The 23,975-nt window shown below is 36.6% G+C and overlaps 1 protein-coding gene across 1 annotated transcript in view; it reads right to left on the reverse strand.

The window, feature by feature from the left end:
* Malrd1 (MAM and LDL receptor class A domain containing 1) overlaps positions 1-23,975 on the reverse strand; it is a 744,773-nt gene that overhangs the window by 241,474 nt on the left and 479,324 nt on the right. The window contains exon 29 of the mRNA XM_060372547.1: positions 18,838-19,015. Coding sequence (XP_060228530.1) covers positions 18,838-19,015 — 178 coding nt within the window. The remainder of the gene's footprint in view (positions 1-18,837; positions 19,016-23,975) is intronic.

The raw sequence follows: 23,975 nt of genomic DNA on the forward strand, positions 1-23,975 counted from the left end.
ATTGAAAAAGATTTAGGTACAGAATTCTGAATTTACCAGCATAGGATAGATAATACAAAACTTTCTCTGAAGTTGCCAAGTACATATGGCCTGGGCATTGTGAATGTAAATTTTACCTATAGTTTTCATATTTGGTATTATTGTATGTAGTTTATTATTGCAAGATAAGGAGCCTTTTATTGGACTTTAAGGAGGAAAACGTAGAATATCTTATGTACTGTATGAATATATAACTCACCATTAAAAAGCTAATGACCTACAGCTGAGGCAGAAAATAATATGTGGGAGATCCAGCAGATGAAATAGAGCAGGCATGGGGAATTTGGCCACCAAGATGTGAGAAGGACACACACATAGTACCTGAACACAGGTAGCCAGCCACATGGCAAAATGTAGATTAGTATAGTGGGTTATTTAAGGTTATAAGTTAATCAAAGAGGAGCTCATCTATATGGCCTAGATATTTACAAATTATATTTTGAGTCTCATGAGTCATCATTATTCTGGGAGCTTTGGACCAGGAGAAAAATGACCCACAGCAACATAATCTTTTCTTTTTCCTTTGACTTGGCAATGGTACTTGTGTTTGGACACTAATTTCTTTTAGACATGGGAATATATATATATATATATATATATATATATTCCTACATCTAAAGATATATATATACATATATTCATATATATGCATATATATATACATATATAAAGAATATATATACATATATTCATTCCACAGTTTCTCAGTTTTAAATGCTCCCCATTTAAAAAAAAACTTTAAATCTTTCTTTTAGCCGTTGGTTCCTTGATTTATCATGTCTCAGAATTCTTAGACATTGTGGTGAAGTCCACCATACTCTACTCCTTTACCGGTGTTCTGCAATAATATTTTTGATCTTATCCTCCATCCCTGCTATTCTTTCTTCTGCTTATTCATGTCTATTAGTGATGCTTTCTATTGTGTTTATTTGATTCACTAAGCTTTTCATTTCCAATATTTACCTTGGATATAATATCTCAATTTTTCTGTTTATTTTTCCCTTATATAACTAATATCCATATCAATATTATTGATTTTCCTCATCCATTCTGCTTACATAGCTATATATGTCCTATTCAAGTCTATCTTTTGGTTAGTATCTTCTGTTAGGTCATTGATAATTTCTATGAGCAAACTCTTAAATCACTGACCCATTTTAGGATCTCTAATTCAATAGCTAAGAAACTATATTTTTAAAAATAATTTCTTAGCTGGACACTGTGGTGCACACCTGCAATCCCAGCACTTAGGAAGGCAAAAACAGGTGGATCTTTATGAGTTTGAGATCAGCCTGGTCTACAAAGTGAGTCCAAAATAGCCAAGGCTACCCAGAGAAGCCCTGCTTCTAAAAAAACAACACAAAGAAACAACAATAATAATTTTATTGGAAAATTTTATAAATGTATATTGATCAAATGTCCTCATTCCTACACCTTTAATTCTTTCTCTATCCCTCAACACTTTTCTATCCCATTCGTGCTGTTACAATGTAAAAAGAGTTCACTTATTCCTTGTGTGTAGGACCACCTACACTTCTCTCCCTCAGCAGCCATCTGCTAATAATAGTTCTCAGATAGGTGTGAGACATAGTGAGTCCTTGCACAACCTGTGCTGGGGTTTTAGCTGCTTTGATCATATGCACATCTTGCTCGTGCGGTCACAGCAGCTGTGAACTGTGGTCCTGTCATGTCCAGCAGATAGTGCTTTTCTGCAGTTGTCTACACCATGTGACTCCTACAGTATTTCTACTTGCCCCCTTGATGATCTCTGAGCCTTGGAAGGAGTGGGACTACATCACATGTGTATTTGTGATATCTAATCTATAATGTCTCATTTAGACCTACGTCCCCCACAGTCTTTCATTCTCTAAATGTGGACCAGTTGTTGAGTCCCTATATTAACAGCCATGTGCTGAAAAGAAAGGTTTCTTCAATGTGAGTTGACGGATGAACTTATCTATGGGCCAAAATATATAAAACTTAAAGGTAGTTTATTACGATGTCCATTTAGCAAAATAATTGTACTTAGTTCTCACGTAAAGCCTGTGACCTAGTTAATCATGGAATCATTCGAAGGCATCACATTACCTGCTTAAGTCATTTTTTTTCACTATGTATTATGACTTGCAAATCTGATAATTTGAAATGTTTTTGTTTATGCAAGTATTTTCTTATTGAGCCAATTCTTGACAGTACTTAATCAACAATTACATTCAGACTAATGAAATCAAAATGCTTGAACAAGCAACAACATACAACTATACTGAAATATATTTCAAATTAACTTTAGCTCATTAATATATCATCAGTAATCATAAACATAAAACTGCATGAAAACAACTAATGCAGAAAATGCTATGAAACTAAAAAAATTTAGAGGACACAGTAAACTAATGAATGAAGGAGATAAAGAAAGGAGTCAGAAGAAGGCCATAGAGAAAGTCAAAGTTAAACAAATATAGGGAAAATAAGGTAAAGGAGCAGAGAAGTTTATGTTGTGAACATAAGGGAAAAATTAAAGAAACGTTAAAAGAAAAACAAAACAACAAACGATGTCTTAGAAAAATGAGAAAGGGCAAAACAAAGTTAAATATATAATAAGGTAAAAAAGAAAAAAATGAAGTGAAAATACTACTAAAATTACAGTCATGAGATAAGGAAAAAATAATGGACAAAAAAAAAAACCCAGAAAAATTAAGACAGAAACTGAAAAATGATGAAGAAAAATATTTCTTTAAATAAAGAAAACATTTGAAGAGAAATAAAAGCATATGATTTTAAGTGTAATGAAGTAAAAATGTGACCAAGAGTGTAGTACAAATCAGAAAGGGTCAGTACAAGGGCAAAATCATAGGTGAAGTGCTGGTATATGTTATCTCTGCATCCATATGTGTAACACTGAAGGTATGTCCAAACAATGGCCTGTGACTTGTGTGTGTCCAAGGATAGCTATGATTGGAGCTCAACAAAAACAAATCAGCTTAAAATAATATGAGAAATGCAAAGACAATACCTTGATAATGTAGTTCTTGGGTGTAAGATTTATAGATGACAACTATGTTAATCTATAAAAATAAATTTTAGGGTTGGAAGACATGGTTAATCTCACAATAGACAACTGTGTCAGTGAGACTTTTGTCATGTTGACAAGGACTTAGAAGAAAGAAGACAAGGTAGGAAAAGTTTCTTTGGGCTCAAGGTTTCAGAGGTTTGGATTCACCATAAACTGGCTGCACTGACTGTGGCCTGAGACAAGAACCATAATGATGGAGCAGAAATGGTCACCTCAAAGCAACCAGGAAGCAGAAAGAAACACAGAGCAAGGCAGGCTTCTCTTTCTAGAATATGCCCCGGAGATCTAGCTCAAAGTAGGTATCTTCCTGGCAATGCTATACTCATCTGTGAAGATACTGATTGCGAGTTTTTAGGATTTCATCATATCTCAATGACTGGATATTCTCAAAGGGGAACAAACCTACAGAATTTGAGTCTCTGGGGAAGAACTTCCTATATACAGTGAAACAACTTAACAAATGTATGCCAATAGACTTGTTCCATGTCAAATTAGCTTCCGTGTCAGCCACCTTCCCGCAAATGGCAATAGGCCTATAATGTAAACTCAATGAAGAAAGTGTTCTTGAGGCCTTGTAATTTGGGCTTTAGACATTCTTTCTTCAAGAATGGGTCATTCATTAGTTACTTCAGTTCTATGATCAGAATTTTTAGCAAAAGCGGTCCTGGATTTTTTTAAGATGAAGAAAATGTTATCTTATAGAGACTCTATAATCATAACTGTGAATGATACCAATTGTTCCTCCATGTTAGTCTTGCTTAAGAGTGGGAAAATATTAATAATAAATAATATGTAATTTAATAAAAAACAATCCCATATTCAAAGACATACGTGGCTTTTCTAAAAATGTATTCCTCAGACTTCTATGCCACTATGGGCATAAAAAAAGGACTTTTCAGATGCTGAGCAATCTGATTCAGAACTTTTAATTAGTCTAATTTGTATATTATTTTTGTAGTGAGGTCACTTCAGAATAATAGTACATAATTTTTAATTTACATTCAAATTTCAGGGTCCAACCATGATCAACTTATATTTTTTTCTGAATGAAATAAATATAAATACTTTTTCATTGAAAACACTTTATTCTGCCAACCACTATATTTTATATAATTTTAAATATAACACATACTTCAACTCATAACCACTTTATATTTAAGATAAAGATATTCATATGCTTTTGGATGCTGTGACCTCATTATCATTAAAAGGTCCTGACATCTGAATACTGTGGCAGCTAACAATGCTTAGTACGTCACTGTGTTGCAGACATCTGCTGCTGCTGGTCAAGCCCAATTCTTGAGGTAGCTCTCCCTGGTTCACTATTAGGAACCGAGGCATTAGTACAGCCTCATTACTCGTTAATTTATCATTTTTTCTCATTTATTTATTTTATTCATTTTACATCATTGTAGCCCCTTCCCTCCTCCCCTTCCAGTCCCACCATTTCTCCCTCTCCTCTTCTTCAGAGAAGGGGAGCTCCCTTTCTCCCTCCTCCCCAGCTCATCAAGTTGCCTCCTCTTCCCCTGTGGCCTGTTAAGGCAGTTCCACCAGGGGGAAGTGATCTAAAAACTGGCAAGTGAGTCAGTGTCCAGCGCAGTCCTAACTTCCTTTCCTAGAGGACCCACTGAAAGCCTAAGCTGCTCATCTACTACATCTTTGCAATGGGCCTAGGTCCAGTTCATGCATGGTCCTTGGTTTATGCTTCAGTCTCAGCAAACCCCTCTTGGCCTGGTTAGTTGGCTCTGTTGTTTTTCTTGAGGAGCTCCTGTCATTTCCTGGTTCTTTTCTCTTTCACTATATGCCAAGATTCTTATGTATAGACCAATGTTTGGCTGTGAGTCTCAGCAGCTGTTCTGAGGTGCTGCTTGGTAGAGCCTCTCAGAGGACAACTCCGACAGGCTCCTGTCCGCAGGCTTAGGAAATATATGTCCTTCATAGTGTTAGTACATAGTGGATGTACTAGCCTCGGTTGCTTAGGCACCTGTGATGTCATCATTGATCGCTGCCACCAGGAACCTGGGAAAAAAGGATCCCAGCTTTCTCTCTCTCTTCTCTCTTGTACTTCCTCTACCTCGATTTCTTTCCCGGGGTCCCCCACCATGTCTCTCTCTCTTTCCTCCTCCTGTTCCTCCTCTTCTTCTTCCTTCTCCTCTCCACCTCCATCCAATAAATATCTTTCATATAATATCTGCTGTGTGCTTGGCATCATTTTTAAATCAGAACTAATACATAGTGTCAGGGGTTGGCACTCTCTGATACGGTGGGTCTTTGGTTGGGCTCATCAGTTGGGCAGATTCAAATACTTCTAATCAAAACACAATACTATTTTTTACCCTTTCTTATATTTTGAATGTGCATAAAAATTTTATCCAAAAGTCTTTTGACATATTCTGTCAGTCAGATCTCTAGATTTTAGTAGCCTTACTGAAGAATGAGAATAAATTTTGAAACTGGGACACTCACATATATTGTTATATTTTAATTTCATAATCATTAACAAATACGTTATAAACAAAAGAAAATTTACAAAACTTTTAATTAAATCTTTCAGCCTCTCTGATTATAATTGTCACAAACTATTTCATTTAACTAAGATTTTTAGGCCTTATATTCTCATCTTATAAATGGTCTTTCTATAATTGGTATGCGAATGAAATAGGTAGTGGGCATTTACTGAACTAATGCATAGAGAAATGTCAGCATTTGGTTAAGGTTTGATAAATGCTTTATCACTACTGTTTTTCTATATTTCCTTCTTTCTGTCTTTTTGTTTGTTTGGTTTTGGTTTTGGTTTGGGTTTTTATTTATTTATTTTTTTTGAGACAGTGTTTCTCTGTGTATCTTTGGCTGATCTGGACTCAATTTGTAGACCAGATTGGCCTCAAACTCACAGAGATCCATCTTCCTCTACCCCTCTGCGTGTTAGGATTACAGGCATGTGCTACTGTGCCCAGCTGGCTATTTCTTTTTTTTTTTTTAATTTACCTTTTATCTTGTATACCTTTATTTCTTAAAAATAGTTTCCTGTAAAATTTAACTAAGGTAAAATACAGAAAGCTGAAAAGAAAAAAAAAAAACTTAACTTAAAAAATGCTGAATGTTCTGCCCATTTTATTTCCATCAAAGGCCAGAATAATTCCCAGGGAAAAACATTCTTTTTCAATAGTATTTTAAATCACCCTTTACTTTTTATACTTATTAATGTTTTATTTTTCAATAATACTAGACAGATTTTTGATAACAATTTTGGACAATGGCATCACTATACTTTGTGATTATCAATCATGACAGAAACTGCTGACTTATAGAATATCAGCATTATAGCAGGTGGAAAACAGGTGTACTCTCCAGCAAAGATTATTGTTATTAATGTGATTGCAGTAAAGCAAGACTTGTTAATATGGAGCAATTTCCTGGAAATAGGCTTTCTGCCTTCCCGGGTGCCAGAACCACACAGAAGTGAAGGTTATCTGAATGCAAGGCCCTGGAGCCCTGTTGAAGTCTTGAGTGGTCCTTAAGGAGGAAGAACTTTCCATTTTTGTTATAAACACCTCTGATTATTGGAAAACCACACGTTGTGATCAGAGAAAGTTTGAACTCACTTAAACTTCATTTCAATGTAGTTTTAATTTTTAATATGCAGAACTTAATATGTAACTTTCAATCTCTGTTTCAACTCCCCAAAATATATGCAAGCTTAAAACAATTTACATAAAGATGATCTAGAGATAAATTAACAAGATTTTAAAAGATATTATTTTGGCATAAATTTATTATTTCTTAATAATACCACTTCTTTTTTCATTTTTAATCATTCAAATTACATATTAATCTTACTATAGATTAAAAGAACCTATTTAATACTTTGGATGGTGCTTATATTTAAAGCAATTAAGAGAATGAAAGTATCATCCAGCCAAATAAATTCCTGTGAGTCCCAGATAATCAGGATAATCACCTAATTCCACGTTTGAGTTTCTACCAGAGCGGCACAATTAAGAGAATTTTAATTAACCACCGAGAAATCAGCAACAAAATAAATTGAGGGTGTTCCCTTGAGCAGAGCACAATGGATTAAAAAGAAATGTGTAGATGCTGCATCTAGGGAAGCAAAATGTATCAGAGCTTCGTAAAAGGGGGAAAAAAAAGAAACACAAGACAAAACTTTCAAAAGACTGGATGAAGTCACCAGGCCCCCAAATACAAATGTCGCATGTCTCCTCTTACACATGTCTCCTAGCGTCAAATCTTCTGCTTTGTGTGCTTAATCTGTGGAATCCAAGATACTATAAATGGGCTGTGGAAGGGTGTGTATTTAGGAGTGGGCATTTCAGGCTATCAGTGAAATGCATGTAGAAACAGGAAACAATGGAGATGGAACGGATCAGCCAGCTTGTAGAACAATGGGAGTGGAAAAATGAAACCACAGGGGAAGGGTCAACCAAAATGGAATGGGCATGAGAAACCAATGTAAGATCTTGAAATTCAAGTAAATCATATAATTAGAGGGAGAGCAGAACAAATGTGAAATGGAAAAATATTGGTATGATGGGAATTCTGGAAGCTCATGGCTTAAGCAGGGATTGGAGGAGAAGAGTGGAGAAATGGGCAAATAGAGGGTGCATTCACTAGTTTTTAAGATTATTTAAATTATAATGAAAAAACAGAATTTGAACATAAACATACTATACGGGTGAACAATGTTGCTGCCATAAAATCTAGGATGTCAAGTGAAATCTCAGTGGCAGGTATAAGTTATGGTTACCACCCTAGGAAGTATTTGTCAAGGCTCAAGAGGCATCCAAAGACACAAAGCCGGGAAGGAGCTATGTTTGTAATAGACCCCAGAGGGGAGACAGATCAAGATATACTGTACTTGATAAAAATTTTTCAAAGAATAGCATTCATGTGAAATATGAAAAAAAATAAAGTTATGGTCTATTTTAAAGTAAGTTTAAGAAAAAGAAATAACTAAAAAACCTATGCATAATTAAGACATTGGTGTACACACCTTTAATCCTACAACTCTTGGGAGCAGAAGCAGGTGGGCCTCTGTAATCCTGAGGTCAGCTAAGTCTGTTTGTTTTGGTTTTGGTTATGGCAGTCAGAGAAAGCTAATGCAAACATTTAAACATAAAGATATGTATCTTAGTTAGCTGTCATAGTTATTGCTCATAAAAATCATCATGACCAAAAGCAATTTAGGGAGGAAGGGATTTCTTAGTCAATCACTGAGAGAAGCCAGAACAGGAACTTGACGCAAGAATGTGGAGCCAGGAATAGAAACAGAGCCCGTGAAGAATCATTTGTTACGGCTTGCTCCACGTGGCTTGCTCTAACCTCATAAGCATGTTTACTTATGGATAAACCAGGGGTATCTAAAATAGAAAAAAAGGCAATAGTGTCACAGAAATGCCTGGTAAAGAAAAAACTGGCAAAAAAAATAAGTGACCCATAACCACGATAGGAGTTAGCAACATGATTTAACCTCAGTGTTAACCACAGAGCGGTAAAGCAAACAATGCTTTATTTTATCAATGCAATTAGGAAAATGTCTTCTTGTAATGCTAACAAACACCACTCTATGTGAGGATATCAAGAAAAAATATTTTTTATAATTTTTAAATAAAAAACTACGTCTTGCTGAAAGTGGCAGAACTGTAAGAAAGGTGTAAGTGTCTGGACATAGAGTAATCCCCAAAGTCTACGCACACGCAAGCAGTAACCAACCTCTGCAGACAGCCAACAAAAACAGAGCAGACTGGCAGTTTGCTTTATTAGACATCACTCCTGGTTCTCCATCTCGGCATGTTTTAATCCACAAATTCAATCTTAGGAAACATCTACATCTGTACTTAACATGTGTAGGATTTTCTGTCTTGTCGTTATTTCCTAAAAAATACTGTGTAACATCCATTTACATGACATTCGCATTGCATTAAGTATAAGTAATGTAGAGATAATTTTGCAGCATATGAGGACATTATTTAGTTAGTATTTTAACACCAGTAAGGATGCTTGCAATGAAACTCAATACTCACTGATTCCAATAGAGTAGGGGCAATTCACCCATGGGCAGATATACAAGAAAGTCTTCGGTTTGGAAAGAAAGAACAAAAGGTAGGAGTCTGTGGGAAATAGCATATATTGTGGTTTCTGCAAGAAATAGGTTACAGTATCTAGTTAGATGGTGTAACAAGCTCTGTGACATAGTGGCCATTCCTTATGTTGGTACCTGTGTTGAGTATGGCAGACATACTTAAAGTATGAAAGAGCTACAAACCGAGGTGGCTGAGGCTTTGGAATTTGAATTGGTAAGTTTGCATTTGAAAAACACCTCACAGAGAGTACCAGAATACTGAAACAAAGCATAAGCAGTTTGCACATCAGGCTCTCTGACATCAACATAGGGGAGTTCCCGCAGTCATAGTCACTGTTGCATAACTCCAGTTAACACTTGCAAAGGTGCCTAGGACCCAAGACAGGTGCATCTGAATGCAGAACTATGATGGAAGCATGTCTGAAGCAGGTTGTCCAGTACTTGAGCTCTGTTCAGTCACCTTTTCACATCTGCTTTCAGAAAATGCTCACACAATATATGAACCAAAGAGAGAATATGCTCACAAAGACCAGTTTAATTCACTCTCATGTTTTGGTCTCTGTTTTTAATATCACCCTGAAGCTGGTCTGCATTTCTAATCTTGTTTTCTGTGAGATTTCCTGTGCCCTTAAATAAACTGTCCTCATGCTTGATGCTATAGGTAATTAGAGAAGACCTCATTAAAATCAAGATTCCCAGCAATTATAATGAGAATGCAGGAAGACTTCAAACCTAAGATTATGCCAGTGGAAAGAAATAGAAACCAAATTTAGTTTCTTGTTTTCCTCCTGAGCTCTGTTCTGACCCTTTAATCAACAATCTAAAACACTTCATTCTCTAGCTCCTTTGAGGCAATTCTCCAGGCAGTTTGTATGATTCATTTGGTTCAAATCCTCCAAGACACCATTCTATATTCAACCTCCATAAATCATATCATTTATTGTTCACTGTACAGTATTAATAGTTCCCTTTGTTGGCTTCATTGATATTTATACAATAAATGTTTTTATAAAACAAAAATATCTCATACCCTACATAGTAACTAAGAAACTGGGTCACTAAAACAAGCTCGGAGTTTGTGTCAATTTGAGTATTACTCATTCTCACTGTGTCATAGGAAGTTCTAAGGCACAGCAGTGAACACAAAGCAGTATATCCTCATGATTAAGTTACCGCAAAGTTGATCCTTTCCATGTACCCTTTGCACTCTTACTCTACACACTCTCTTCTGGAGGTACTATTTGATTACAAGAAACTCTCTAGTCCTTGTTTTAGTATGTGTGTGTGTGTGTGATGTGTGTTAGTGAGGACATCCATGTGCTACAGCACAAATGAGGAGGTCAGAGGACAGCCTCTATGTGTCTGTTCTTATCTTTCCACTTTGTTTGAGACATGGTCACTTTGCTGTCACACAACCCAGGAAGCAGCTCTGTGAACTTCCAGAGATTTTTCTGTCTCTGCCTCCCATTTCCTGAGGGTGTGCTAGGATTACAGACGCTTGCTGCACTGCAGTACCAGCTTTGTGTAGTGTCTGGGGATCTAAGCTCAGGTCTTCAAGCGCTTTTATCAACTGAGCCAATTTCCAGACCCCTCTCCCTAGTCTTTGGGAGGCTGCAAACCCATATCTATAATTCCACATCCTTAACCCATTTTCATATTACATCTCAACAAAATTCTTTCTTCCCACCTACCTTGCTTTTCTTAAGCAACAACTTGCTGAAGTTCTGCTAATGTTCTGGTAATTTCAATACTTTAATCACCTTATTATTTTTAATGATGGTTTAACAGTTTTGTTGCATGACTTTGTTTCCTTTGATTATAGCACTTTGTCTCCAATCTTTATTAACATAAGCCTGTTTCATGTTATCATCATATTCCATATATAAAGATTTAAAAAATTTTACTGAAAAACATTAATATTATTTTGAATAAAATATAGTCTGCCTAAATTGGGTTATCTATGTAATGGTCTGATTCAATAATGTGTGGAGAAGTTCATTAGCATTGAAACAGTTTTTAATTAGAAATTACATGAACTGAGGATAATGGTAGCATTCAGATTTACAGTGTCTTCATTTGAACCTAGGGCTGTTTCAAGGGCTATTTAAGTCTTACTAAAATATCTTCTCAAGTAATTACTTTTCTTAATATTACAAATAACTATGTTTTATCTTTGGGCTTTGATTATAATCAAATATAATAACATTAATTATAATATTTCATTCATGTTTATTATATCCATAAATTATATCTTCAAATGTAGACCTTTTAACATTAAAATGCTAATTTTTCTCAATTGAAAAATAAAGCAATATTGATATTTCCTCAGTATGCTACAAATGATTTACTTGAATACAATATTAAACTAATTAGACCCCATCCATGGCCTTGATTTTGTTTAATTTTAAGATAGCTGATTAAAGATACACTGAACTCAATCATATACTCCTGTATTTACAATATGGATCTGGGCCAGCATTAATAATTATTTTCTTATTTTAGAGGAAGTGAAAAGTATGGTTCTAAGTCTTAAGATGAACAGTGAGGTTGTTTGACCCTGACAACGTGGCCCCTTGTTTTCTGTCTCAAACCACATCCAGCAGTAAAAGCAGATAAGGACACAGCTGACAATAACTGGGAGCTGCAGGCAGATAACATCAGGGCTAACCCCACCTCTTCAAAATTGCATCAGTGTCTACTGTGTGTTTTTCCTCACAGTGTTTAACTGGGGATGCTTAACACAGACAACCAAAATTCTGAAGAAAAGGTACTCTGCACTGATATTTTACACTGAACAAAACTAGAAGGGTTAATTACTCATGTCATTTCTTCATGCATCCATTAAGCAATATCAGGCCTTAGAATGGGACCTAAAGCAGTGATGTGCTTGAACACCCCGATCTTGATGCGGGGCAGCTCACTACCAAACTCTCCTTTTGTACACATGGCTTTGTCATTTGTCTTAATTATAAATACTGTCCCACTATATTATACAAGAAATTGTACTGATTTTTCAACAGAACTGGCCATGTTATGTTTTACTTAAACATAACCTACAATATTTGAAAATCAGGATGATTCACTCATCTCTTTTATATCCAAAACAAATTGACTAAGGAGATTCTGTAAACTGAGGGATCTTGAACTTGTCATGAGGGCTTCTCCAATGCACAAGCAACATCTAGAAAGATAGCTATATCTGAAATAACGCAATCTGAGTAAAATGAATCAACAGAGATTGAGTTTTCAATGAAGATTTCAAAGTTTTCTTTCTCCAGTGACACATACCGAGTTGTTACAACAAGCTGGCAAGATCTTAATCATGTGGATTCCTCTAACTAAAGAGGAGATATGGAAATATTCTGTGAAAAATCGTGCCTCTGTCACATATAGCTATAAGCTACAAACAATGTGGTTTTTATTAATCTGTAGCAGTATGTTCAAGGCTAGCTTGTGCTACATATAAAAGATCTATCTCAAGAAAATCAATCCCATCACCACCAGTACCAAACTTTCTAAGACCTGGATTTTGCTTGAGTTAAACTTTTGCATCTATCCCTCTTACTAGAAAATTTTCTTAATCCAATGATAGAGTAACTCTAACAATAAGGATTGCCTGAATATTAAAAAAAAATTAAACTTGGATTTTTATTATGGTAAAAGACTTGAATTAATATTACAAACCATGCCTTTGCTAGGAATACTAATATATCTGACAGGACAGTCCTTATTGAGAGCTTTTGCAGTCGTTAGCAGAGTTTCGTAGGACAGTATTCTTGGTGCTCACAGTGCACCCTAGCTTCTCTGCTGGGAAACCCTGCTGTTTAGGACAAAGTCTGGCATTAACGGATAGCCCCTGAGCTCCGTGTAAAAATGATGGACTCCCTTTGTCAGGAGGGCTTCCTTTTCTCTGTCTGACCCGGGGAGCCCTCACCCCCACATCCTTTACCTGAGGATTGTAAAGTAGTCCCTAGGGAGAAAGCAGGTTTAACTCCAGGTAGAACATGTCCAGCAAGCATATGGAATTCCTGGAAATGCCCTCCACCCAATGCTAATGAGATCTTAGCTTTCAACTAATGACCTGTCCTGTTGCCTGAGCTCAGTGGTCATCTGCATAGGCAAGCCGCACTGACTGCCAGCGAAGCAGAGGCTGGACCTGAGTTCTGGCGGTGAGCAGAGCAGGCGCAGTGTTCATCCACATCCGCTGCTATTAGCACCTTAGCTGAGGTAACACTGGGTATCACTGCCAGATTTGGAATTCCCGAGTTTCCGCTGCCATCTGATACTGGCTATGTAATCAAAAAGAACTGTTTGTAACATAATGGAAAACTTTCACACCCTGGTGAGATCCAGAGTCCTGAACATGGACCTTGCTCTGTGCAGTCTATCCATTCCCGAGGAAAGCAGAACCTTTGACCTGTGCTTTACCCTTTCCCTCCCAGAAGCAGACAGCACCTGGACCACTGGAGAGGGACGTGAACTTTCAGCAGCAGGGTGAGGGATGACAGATTTGCTATCAGCTCTGGTAATAACTGAAGATGCTGAGAATGCATCCTGCTATAGTTTCTCAAATATCCTGCTATACTGTTGCCAAGGGTGTCCTGTTTCCCTAAAGAATGAAACCCAAGATAGGCTCCATTCCCAGGACTGTCAGAGGTTGGACAATTGGTGAACAATGTGTATTTGGACTGAGACTCTATCAGTGCCTGACAGCTCTGTTTGGCCCGGATGGCCTAGTTTGTCATGAACCCTAGGGTTTGCTCGATCCTGTCACCTTGTCTTTAATACATTCTTTTCCTGGAACTCATGCATAACTGACTCTTCTGTTTCACTAGACTCAGAAACTTGTTAATTATTTCACATTGGCCACCAGTAAAGTCACCTGTTAGGTAGCTGTCTTTTACCTCCAGGTAATCAATGTTTTTGTTTGTTTGTTTGTTAGTTTGTTTTGGATTAGCTTAACAATGGGCAGCTGCCATTAAATATTAGAGGGACAACTGTTCTGGCTAAATACTCAGTAATTTCTATGTAACCTTGTTTTTAGAGTTTGTGGGGATTAATTTAAATATTATGGTGATAATAGGTAATATTGCCAATCATTTAATACTAGTGGACTAGATAAAATGAGATATTAATGCTGAATGTACAAGGTATATATTCAGCTGTGATATTCAAACCTATCTATACGGAAGGTCCAATTTTTATTTCCAGCAGTAAAATGAAGACAAAGTTTAAGGGATTTGTTTATTCTCCTACAGAGCCTAAACTTACACTGAATAAATTTCATTCTAGCTTTTCCTTCCTTAGTCCCCTTGCTGGAAGAGTCCCTTTGTACATAGCAAGCATTGCTTTTTAATAACAAAATTCTATTTCTCCACCATTATTATGCTCTAGTAATGTATTTGCTTCTTAATAATCTTGTCCCCAGGCTATGTGATTCTTTCCTTAGATGGGTGACTTCTCCTTTTATTTAGGCCTTCACCAACTGTAACTTTCAAATTGAGTATTTCTCAGCACCCCTATCAGGGTACTAATTCTCTATCACTTATTTTTTTTGTGTGTCATTTATAACACCTGTCACCACTGAATGGTACAACATTGGATGTTTTACTCTAAGTACTTTAATCTGCCATCAGAATCAAAATTCTTGAAAAAAGGGAATTCTGTCTATGCTTAATGTTCATACTCTATTAAGATTTGTACAGTCTCTAAGATACATTTTTGTCTCTTCAACCCATCCACCTTCCACTTATAAACCTGACTGTATTTACCATTATATTACAAAGTGCCACATACTCTCCAACTGTTCATTATTAAAAGTAAGAATCATTTCTGGTTATTTTAATGGAGTGAGATATTTACTTATTTCTACCTGGTATCATTTTCGTCCACCCCAATATTTATTTTAGAATAGTGCAACCCTCACATTGAGCAGAAACAGAACTCACCACTTAAACTAAGCGAAGAAATTACATTTTAACATCAAACTCTACAGGGTTCTGTGTATAGATTTATTTATTCATGAAACTTATACACAGCAATCACTGCTTTATGATCTCCTGATTTCAATTTAATCAAGGGTGATGCAGGGCTGAAATCACAATAATCATGACACCTGTTTTCTCTGCAGATCAGTTATTTTTTTCCAGGAATAGCCAGGATTCTTAATTATAGGCTTTGAGATGAAAAATGAAAGATATGAAACTGTCTATAATAAAAGAGAAACTCTTCTTCAGATTAGACATGAAGACAATGTACCAGATATCTAAAATTGATGCTAGATTTCTCACATTTTCCTCACACTATTTCAGCCTTTCATAGTCAGGATTATTTAATGGGAATGGTATGATTGACTATTCTGAATTTATAGAGAATCAGAGTTTATTTTGTTACTTAGTAGCTTTTACTGATTTCTAGAAATATTTTCTACACCTTAAATATTGTCCACCCTTTTCCCTAAACTAGAAACTAGTAATAATTGGATTTTTAGATTTTCAGAAGAAAAGAAATGATTTCTAAGACTATTTGATTTTTGCCCTGAGAACATGGATTTATTCCTGTCTTGGATGTAGTTTACGGAGAAGCCCTGAAAATAAAATATCCAGAGGTGACACACTGGGAGTGAAGCAGGGGTTGTAAAAAGCAAGAATGAAGCAACAAATGGGAATTTTAAAAACCAATATTCCAGAACATTAAGCAGCACACATTCTTCCTTGCTCTGAGAATGTACTCATCATATCTTGCAGAATTTCCTCAACTTTAGCAACCAACAGACATTTGCTAAACATGTCGAAATGGAAGTTTGGAGCAGAATCAGATATGAATATGAATTTTCCATTTTGTTGCATTATTTTTTGATTTTACAATCTACCCTCCACTACCAATGTGTTACCTCTGGATAATCTATTTCCAGGACCTCTCTGTGTACTATATCCAATCAGTGTTGACATAGAATCTTTCACTACTTAAACAATTTTTAGCCTTTGCTATTATTTGTATATACTTTTTAAGCTAACAACTCTTAAAACACCAAGTATGCCTTATATACTTTAGAATTAGTAACTGAGTCAGATAGGAATATCATCATTGCTATTTTATAAGTAAGAAAAATAAGGCAAAAATAGGGGGGATGCTATTTGCCTTAAACTAAGAAACAGAGAGCAAGTGGGCACCCAAGGTCTTGTTGCAGATAAGGGCTGTATCAGATGAATGTTTAAAGTTAGGGAACAATTGTGCCTAAATTAAGAACTTTTATAATTATGAAGTTGAGCATTTCTTTTTTTTTCCAGTATATATTTTCTTTCTTCTTCCCTATATTTCAAATGTATGTTGAACTCTATATGATTTGTATATGAACCATTCTCAACCAGATGGAATAGAGATGAGGGTAACAATTTCATTATCTTTTGCTATGTGTAAGTTGTTTGTGTCTATATTAAGTTCTTCAAAAATATCCATGCTTCATCTGGTATGCTTGAACAAACTACATAATACAGGCCTTCTTCTGGCTCATGTTTTTTTTTCAATGAATTTGATCTCTAACCAATGAAAATCTACGAAATTTGCTAGGAAATTACACCAGGCATGCCTTTGGTATGCAGAGCTGTGTTCCCAATGACATAAGGGACACATGAAGAAGATTCACTTTATGTACATGTGTCAGGCAACTGAGGAGCACCTGCCTTTCCTGGGAACAACGGGGAACATAAAGTTTTAAAATGTTTGTTTATAACAAACCAGAGTACTTTGAAGCTGTATTGCTTATAAAATGGACAGATAACTTAACATCATCCATGCCAAGATTCCATTTTTGAACTCCCTTGGTTGATTAGTAACTTAATATGAGAGCCATAATGAAATTACTCCTCATACAGGTTCAGCTCTCCCCTCCTCTCCTGAGGCTTGCTGCCAAGAAGTTGTGCACAGAAAACCACAACAGTACCATTCATTGGCAGTATGTATCACACAGAACAATTTTAGACCTCAAACAAAGGAATTCCTCTTTTGTAAGAATTTTTGCAAGCTGAAACTGTACAAACTTATTTATGATCATTTTAGACATTTAGTAGGTAGTTCTATAAAGACAATCTGTAGCTCGACTTTACACTTAGACTGTCATTAAGGATTGCAAATTCTTTCACATTGTTATCTGAATGGGCTCTAGTTTGGAGCAGCGTTTAAAATCTCCCACACATAGTTTCAAGCTCAGGTTCTGTTTGGTGTGGACTTAAATTTATTTCTCATGCATACATCAGCAATCAGTTTCTAATCTTTTTGTTATCTCATATTTAATTTTCTATGTTAAAGATAGCTGTGTATATCCCAGAATTTACATTTTATATCATGTTGAACATAAATATAAAAGGGGAAACTTCTGTATGATATAAAAGGGATTATATGAAAGCAGACTTACAATTGAATAATGAGAATGAGAAGGCATTGTAACTTTTTTATATACAATATATTTTTATTTAATTTATTTTTATTAATTACAATTTATTCACTTTGTATCCCAGCTGAAGCCCCCTCCCTCGTCCCCTCCCAACACCACCCTTCCTCCCTCTTCTTCTCTCATGCCCCTCCCCCAGTCCACAGATAGGGGAGGTCCTCCTCCCCTTCCATCTGACCTTAGCCTATCAGGTCTCATCAGGACTGGCTATATTGTCTTCCTCTGTGGCTTGGTAAGGCTGTTCCTCCCTCATGGGAAGGTGATCAAAGAACCAGCCACTAAGTTCATGTCAAAGACAGCCCCTGTTCCCTTACTAGTGAACCCACTTGGATAATGAGCTGCCATGTGCTACATCTGTGCAGGGGTTCTAGGCTATATCCATGTATGGTCCTCAGAAATGACTCCTGGGCCCAGATTTTTTGGTTCTATTGCTTTTCTTGTGGAGCTCCTGTCCCTTCCAGATCTTTCTGTCTCCCCCTACTTTCATAAGATTTCCTGCACTCTGCCCAAAGTTTGGCTATGAATCTCAGCATCTGCTTCGATACCCTGTTAGGTAGAGTCTTTGGTAAGATACTCAATACTTATTCAGAAAGGCAAGTAGGATAGACATTGGAAGAGGGAGAAAACAGGGAGCAGGACAGCAGCCTACCACAGAGGGCTTCCGAAAGACTCTACCCAGCAGGGCATTGTAAATTTTAAATCCCATTCAAATTCACTGTTGAGATACTAACTTTCAGGAAGGGATGACATTTGGAGGATGGGACTGGGTCATGAAGAGAGAGCTGACAACAGTGAATTAGTATAAAAGTATAGGTCTTAGGGAGAAAATTTTCACTTCCACTATGTGACCCAACGAAACAGTTCTGTCTTCAAACATTGCATGAGATGACACAATGGTTTGGTTTTTCTGGCATCTAGAGCAGTGAGTGGTAAGTTTCTGTTTTTCCTTAGACAGTTTATAATACATCCTCTTATAGTTACCCAGATGATAACGGATGCTTATTACCTCCTAATAGATATTTTAAGTTTACAGTTATTAAACTTTACTTTTCAATTTATTCATGTGTACGGACAAAATATGCAGAAAGAGAACATTTTATAAACACATAACAAAGACGAAAATGGCCATCTTATAAGTGCGTTTCCAGATAGGAAGACTTCACAGAGACTCACCAGTTGTGCAGTTCCTGAATTCAATATCATCAATTGCAGCTCCGCCTCCTAGATCACGTGTTCTGATACCTTGAAATATGACCTCAAAATTCCTTAATTTTCCCAGGAGGATGGTGGCCTTTTGCCAGTGATTACCGGGATTGCTTTGCTGCCATACTTCTGAAAGACCTTTGTCTGTCTGAAATTAAAGAGGTTGATGTTAGTGGAATAACTAAAGAGCTTCAGGATAGGAAGAAATAATGCATGGTATAGAGGTTCTGGACCAAGTGAAATTCCAGTAAAAAATAAAAATAGTGGAACCTGATAACATCTATGGTATAGTTTATCTCATCAATATAGACACACGTCCTGTCCACATGTCTTCCCAGAGCAATAAGGATGGGATTTGCAATGAACATGTTTTTAGTGTTTTCAGGGGTATTCTCATGACAGGTAAACCCACCTATCTCTATATATGCACAGATTCTTAGCATTGACTAGAATCTGAAAGAAACTATAGGATCACTGAGTTCATAGTTCTGGATGCCTGTTCCCTACTTTGTAAATACTGTTTCTAGTTATTCTTGCTGTGCACTCCTCCTAAGAGCTTAGCTCACTAACACAGAGAAAAAAGAAAATGAAGAAAAGTGAGTGGGAAATTAGCTACCCCTGTGCAGTGAGTTGAATAAGGAAGGAAAGAGATTCTTTCAAGTCTAAGTCATATTTCAAATATTCTGTTAGTACATAATCAAAATACTTTTACTTTTCAATGCTGTGATTATTTGTGAACCAGCTGTACAAGCTTCAGGATGTAATGTTTTAAATTAAAAGTCAATTTAAAAACACATATACAAGTAGTTTACTCAACATAGTGTAGGTTGGTCAACACATAGTATAGCATGCCTGAATGTGAATGCTTCTGGAACTGTAACATGACATGACTTACAGCATGAGACTAATAGCCACATAAAAATGAAGCTGACAACCCAGCTGAGAGTCAGAAGACTTTGCTAATGCACACTGCTTCGTGGTGTTTTGCTTCTAGCTCTTTTCTAAGAGTTATTCTCATGCAATACTGGGATATCAACTTCCAGGCTTGCCAATGGGGAGTTACGTGGAGTGTCGTAACTGAGATGCGAAGACCTGCCCACTGCCCCTTGTTTCCATCCTGGAATGTGGAAATGAAGACAGGGCTGCATGGGTTCAGCTCACTCTGCTTCTGATTGTGAATGTAAGGAGCAGTTTTACCCCCTGCTGCTTTGACTTCCCCTCTAGGATGAACTGTATCCTTGAAAAGTGAACCAGAATAAATCTTTTCTCTCTAAGCTGCTTTTTTTTAGGCTATTTTATCATGAAAAAGCAGAACAGGGACAGGATGATTTAGTAGATTGTGATAATAGATATTTGCCAAAAGAGAAAACATTAATATCGTATTGCACTCGTGGTTAGCATGCAAATAACCAGTACAACTCACTGCTGTTTTATTGCTCTTACGGACTACATTCACAATAGGACTTTGGTCTCAGAAGTTCATATTTAAATAAAGGGAGCTGAGAATTTAATAGAATCACATCTAAAATATCGGGCAAGATGCTCACATGCATTTATAATGCACAGCTATAAAATATATAACATTTGTATTTTAAGCATATAGGAAAATTTACATGGAGAAATATCTGAAGAAAAGATTCAAAAATTTACATTTCTCGCTTTGGAGTATTGATGTGTACAGAGGTTGGAGGCATTTCTATGAAGCATCTATTGACTCAAGGTTGTGTGAAAAAGTGTTTTGCATCACCGCAGATTTGTCAATAAAGGTCTGAATAGCCTATAGAGAAGGAGAACTGAGAGCAAGATTGTTGGTAGAATATTCTTGTGGAATGTAAAAAATTTACTCTTGTTCATTCAAATACCGATTTCTCTACCCCACTATCTGGTTCAATCTAGACATTGCACTGTGATGTTTATTCTAAACAACACCTGTTTGTGTAAATGTGCCCCCATTTGTTCTCTGTATTGTCAATAAAACAACCAGCTAATGCTAAGCAATGGAGAGAATAGGGTGAGACATCCTGGTCCAGAGGAGAGGAGAAAGAAGCTAGTGGGATGTTCAGAGAGGAGAGATGGGGAAGAGAGGACTTGGAACCATGAGGAGAGATGAACTGGACCTAAGATAAGACTAAAATCAAGTATAAAGTGGTAAATCTGAATGGGAGGAAATTATGCAGCCTTGGGATGGAGTAATTATTGCCCAGCATTGTGCTCTAGGTTAATTAAATAAATCCTAGTCTCTGTGTGGTGATTTGGGTATGCAGCTGGTTTACCAATAACTGCTGCTTAACTAAAAGATAAATTAATAATAAATATTAATCACCCACAACACAGGACTTCTGATCTCAAGGAGAGAATCACAGTTGAAAAAGGAGAGAGAGAGAGAGAGAGAGAGAGAGAGAAGAGGTCTCCATGAGGACAAGGATGGAACAAGGACGAGATTAAGATGGGAAGTAGGCCAGGCCAGAGTAGTCAAGTTAGGATGGGACAGATGAATATCTGCCCAGCTACAGTACTTGAAGTTTATTCATAACTATATACATCTCGGTGTCCTTTGGGGGAAGTAGAGCAGAAATAGAAAAGCCCTGATTTTACTTATATCTAATGCCTCATTCTGTGGACTCTAAATAGAAGCTTGATTCAGTTGTATTTTCTCTGTTTCAGAAGCAACAAACAGAAGGTGGAACTATGCTTCATTGATGTAAAAGTAATTCTGCAGCACAACCAGCAAGTTGTAGATAAAGTTTTTGATTCTATCTTAAGCAACATATATACTTATTCATAGAGACTTGTAAAATATCTGCATTAAAGGGGGTGAGAATGCACACATAAATTCCATTAGGAATAGCATAACTCTCTGATGACTAAAGATGTCATTTTCAAGGTTAGGGTTTGACTATTGGTGATGTTTTAATTTATTACAATTTATTCATTTTGTATCCCAACTGTAGCCCCCTCTCCCCTCCTAATTCTGCCCTCCTTCCCTCTTCTCCTCCCATGCCCCTCCTCTAGTCCACTGATAGGGAAGGTCCTCTGACCCTAGCCTATAAGGTCTCATCAGAACTAACTGTATTGTCTTTGTCTGTGGCCTGGTAATTCTGCACCCTCTGCTCAGGAGAGGTGATCAAAGATCCAGCCACTAACTTTATGTCAGAGACAGTGCCTGTTCCTATTACTTTCACCCATTTAGATACTGAGCTGCCATGGGCTACATCTGTGCAAGGGTTCTAGGTTATCTCCATGCATGGTTCTTGATTGGAGTATCAGTCTCAGAAAAGACCCCCTGGCCCAGATATTTTGGTTCCGTTGCTCTCCTTGAGGAGCTCCTGTTCCCTCCAGGTCTTTCTATCTCCCCCTCTTTTATAAGATTCCCTACACTCTTTCGAAATCATGAAATTTGCAGACAAATGGTGAGAACTAGAAAAGATCATCCTGAGTGAGTTATCCCAGAAGCAGAAAGACACACATGGTATATTCTCACTTTTAAGTAGATATTCGACATATAAGATAATCATACTAAAGTCTGTACACCTAAAGAAGCTTGGCAAGAAAGAAGACCCTGGGTAAGATGCTCAATCCTCATTGAGAAAGGCAAAAAGGATAGACATCTGAAGAGGAAGAAAACAAGAAACAGGACAGGAGCCTACCACAGAGGGCCTCTGAAAGACTCTAACCCAGAGGGGTATTAAAGCAGATGCCGAGACTCATAGCCAAACTTTGGACAGAGTGCAGGGAATCTTATGAAAAAAGGGTAAATAGAAAGACCTGGAGGGAATGGAGCTCTGCAAGGAGAGCAACAAAGTCATACTAAATTTTTAAAAGCATAAGTAAAAAATGATAGGTGGAAGATTTCCTGCTGTTTGATTGAAAGATTACAAAGAAAGCACTGGAGAAGAACTGAATGACTTGTGTGATAATGGACCACAGTTAGAGATACTATAAACTTATGCTTACATCAGTCTAAAGAGATAATGGCTCACAGAAATAATTATAGATATATGTTTGTGCATAGAACTGTATATATATAGATTACTATACAAATATCCAGGTGTGTATTCTACCACTACCAACTGAGAGGGCGTGCAAATATGAAGGTCAGATCATCACGGAGCATACTTGGTGATCATATATGTATTCTAAATCTTATCACCTAATAGAGATTCTGTACCTTAGTGGAGCAGCAGAGACTAGACCCAGACCAAGTCTGTACAGGAACTTGGTTTGTCCTATATTTCCAGAAAGTGAGGAAGTGGTAAAAGAAAGGCCCAAAATGGTGGGAGATATGCCAAAGGGTTACAAAGCAAAGTAGAAGAATTTGAGTCCCCAGTATATGAAAAAAATGAACAAAATAAATAACGTACTCTTGCTTTATAATATATTGGTAAGGACAAATACAAATAAGCCCAAAAGATATAAATAAACTATACATTCAATAAATGAATTGAGAGAAACAAATAAACCTGCTACGTAAAGAATTTTGAAAAATCGACAGAAATATTCTGCTGTTCAGGACATGGAGTTAGATTCTCACCCATAGTCTGTGGGTTGCTGAGAAGTTCCGGCACAAATGCCGGTGGACTGACATTATACACAGTACTTGGCTAGAATTTCTCAAGATGCAAACAGAGAACCAAACAAGAAAAGTCCCAAAAGCTACTCTAAACAACCCGAGGTTAGGAGTACACATATGCTACAGTATTTTTTTAAACTGAGTAGAAGACTGAGAAAGTTTAAATACCAACTTCAGGTAAAATACTGGATTATTTATGATGACAGGTGTAGCCAGTTGGATTTTAGGTATTAATAATAAGTGAATAAGGAACATATAAACAATCCCTATACTTTTGCTGAAATTGTATCAATCAAAACAGTTGAAAGATAAAAAAAATCAACAAGTTTTAATATTTGCTTATTTATATTTATTATTTAATATGTGTTATGGATATATCTATGTAAATTTGATTAGGAGCTATGATCTATGAATTAAAATCTATAAAACCAAGAAGGTAATAACAATTAGAACTACTGACCTTCACTCAATCTAATATAATAAACACAGAGGGAATAGCCTCTAAATATTCCAGTTAAATAAGACTTATTTTGTATAT

This window comes from Meriones unguiculatus, chromosome 19 (assembly GCF_030254825.1).
Source record: "Meriones unguiculatus strain TT.TT164.6M chromosome 19, Bangor_MerUng_6.1, whole genome shotgun sequence".
In the NCBI taxonomy this organism is placed as follows: Eukaryota; Metazoa; Chordata; class Mammalia; order Rodentia; family Muridae; genus Meriones; species Meriones unguiculatus.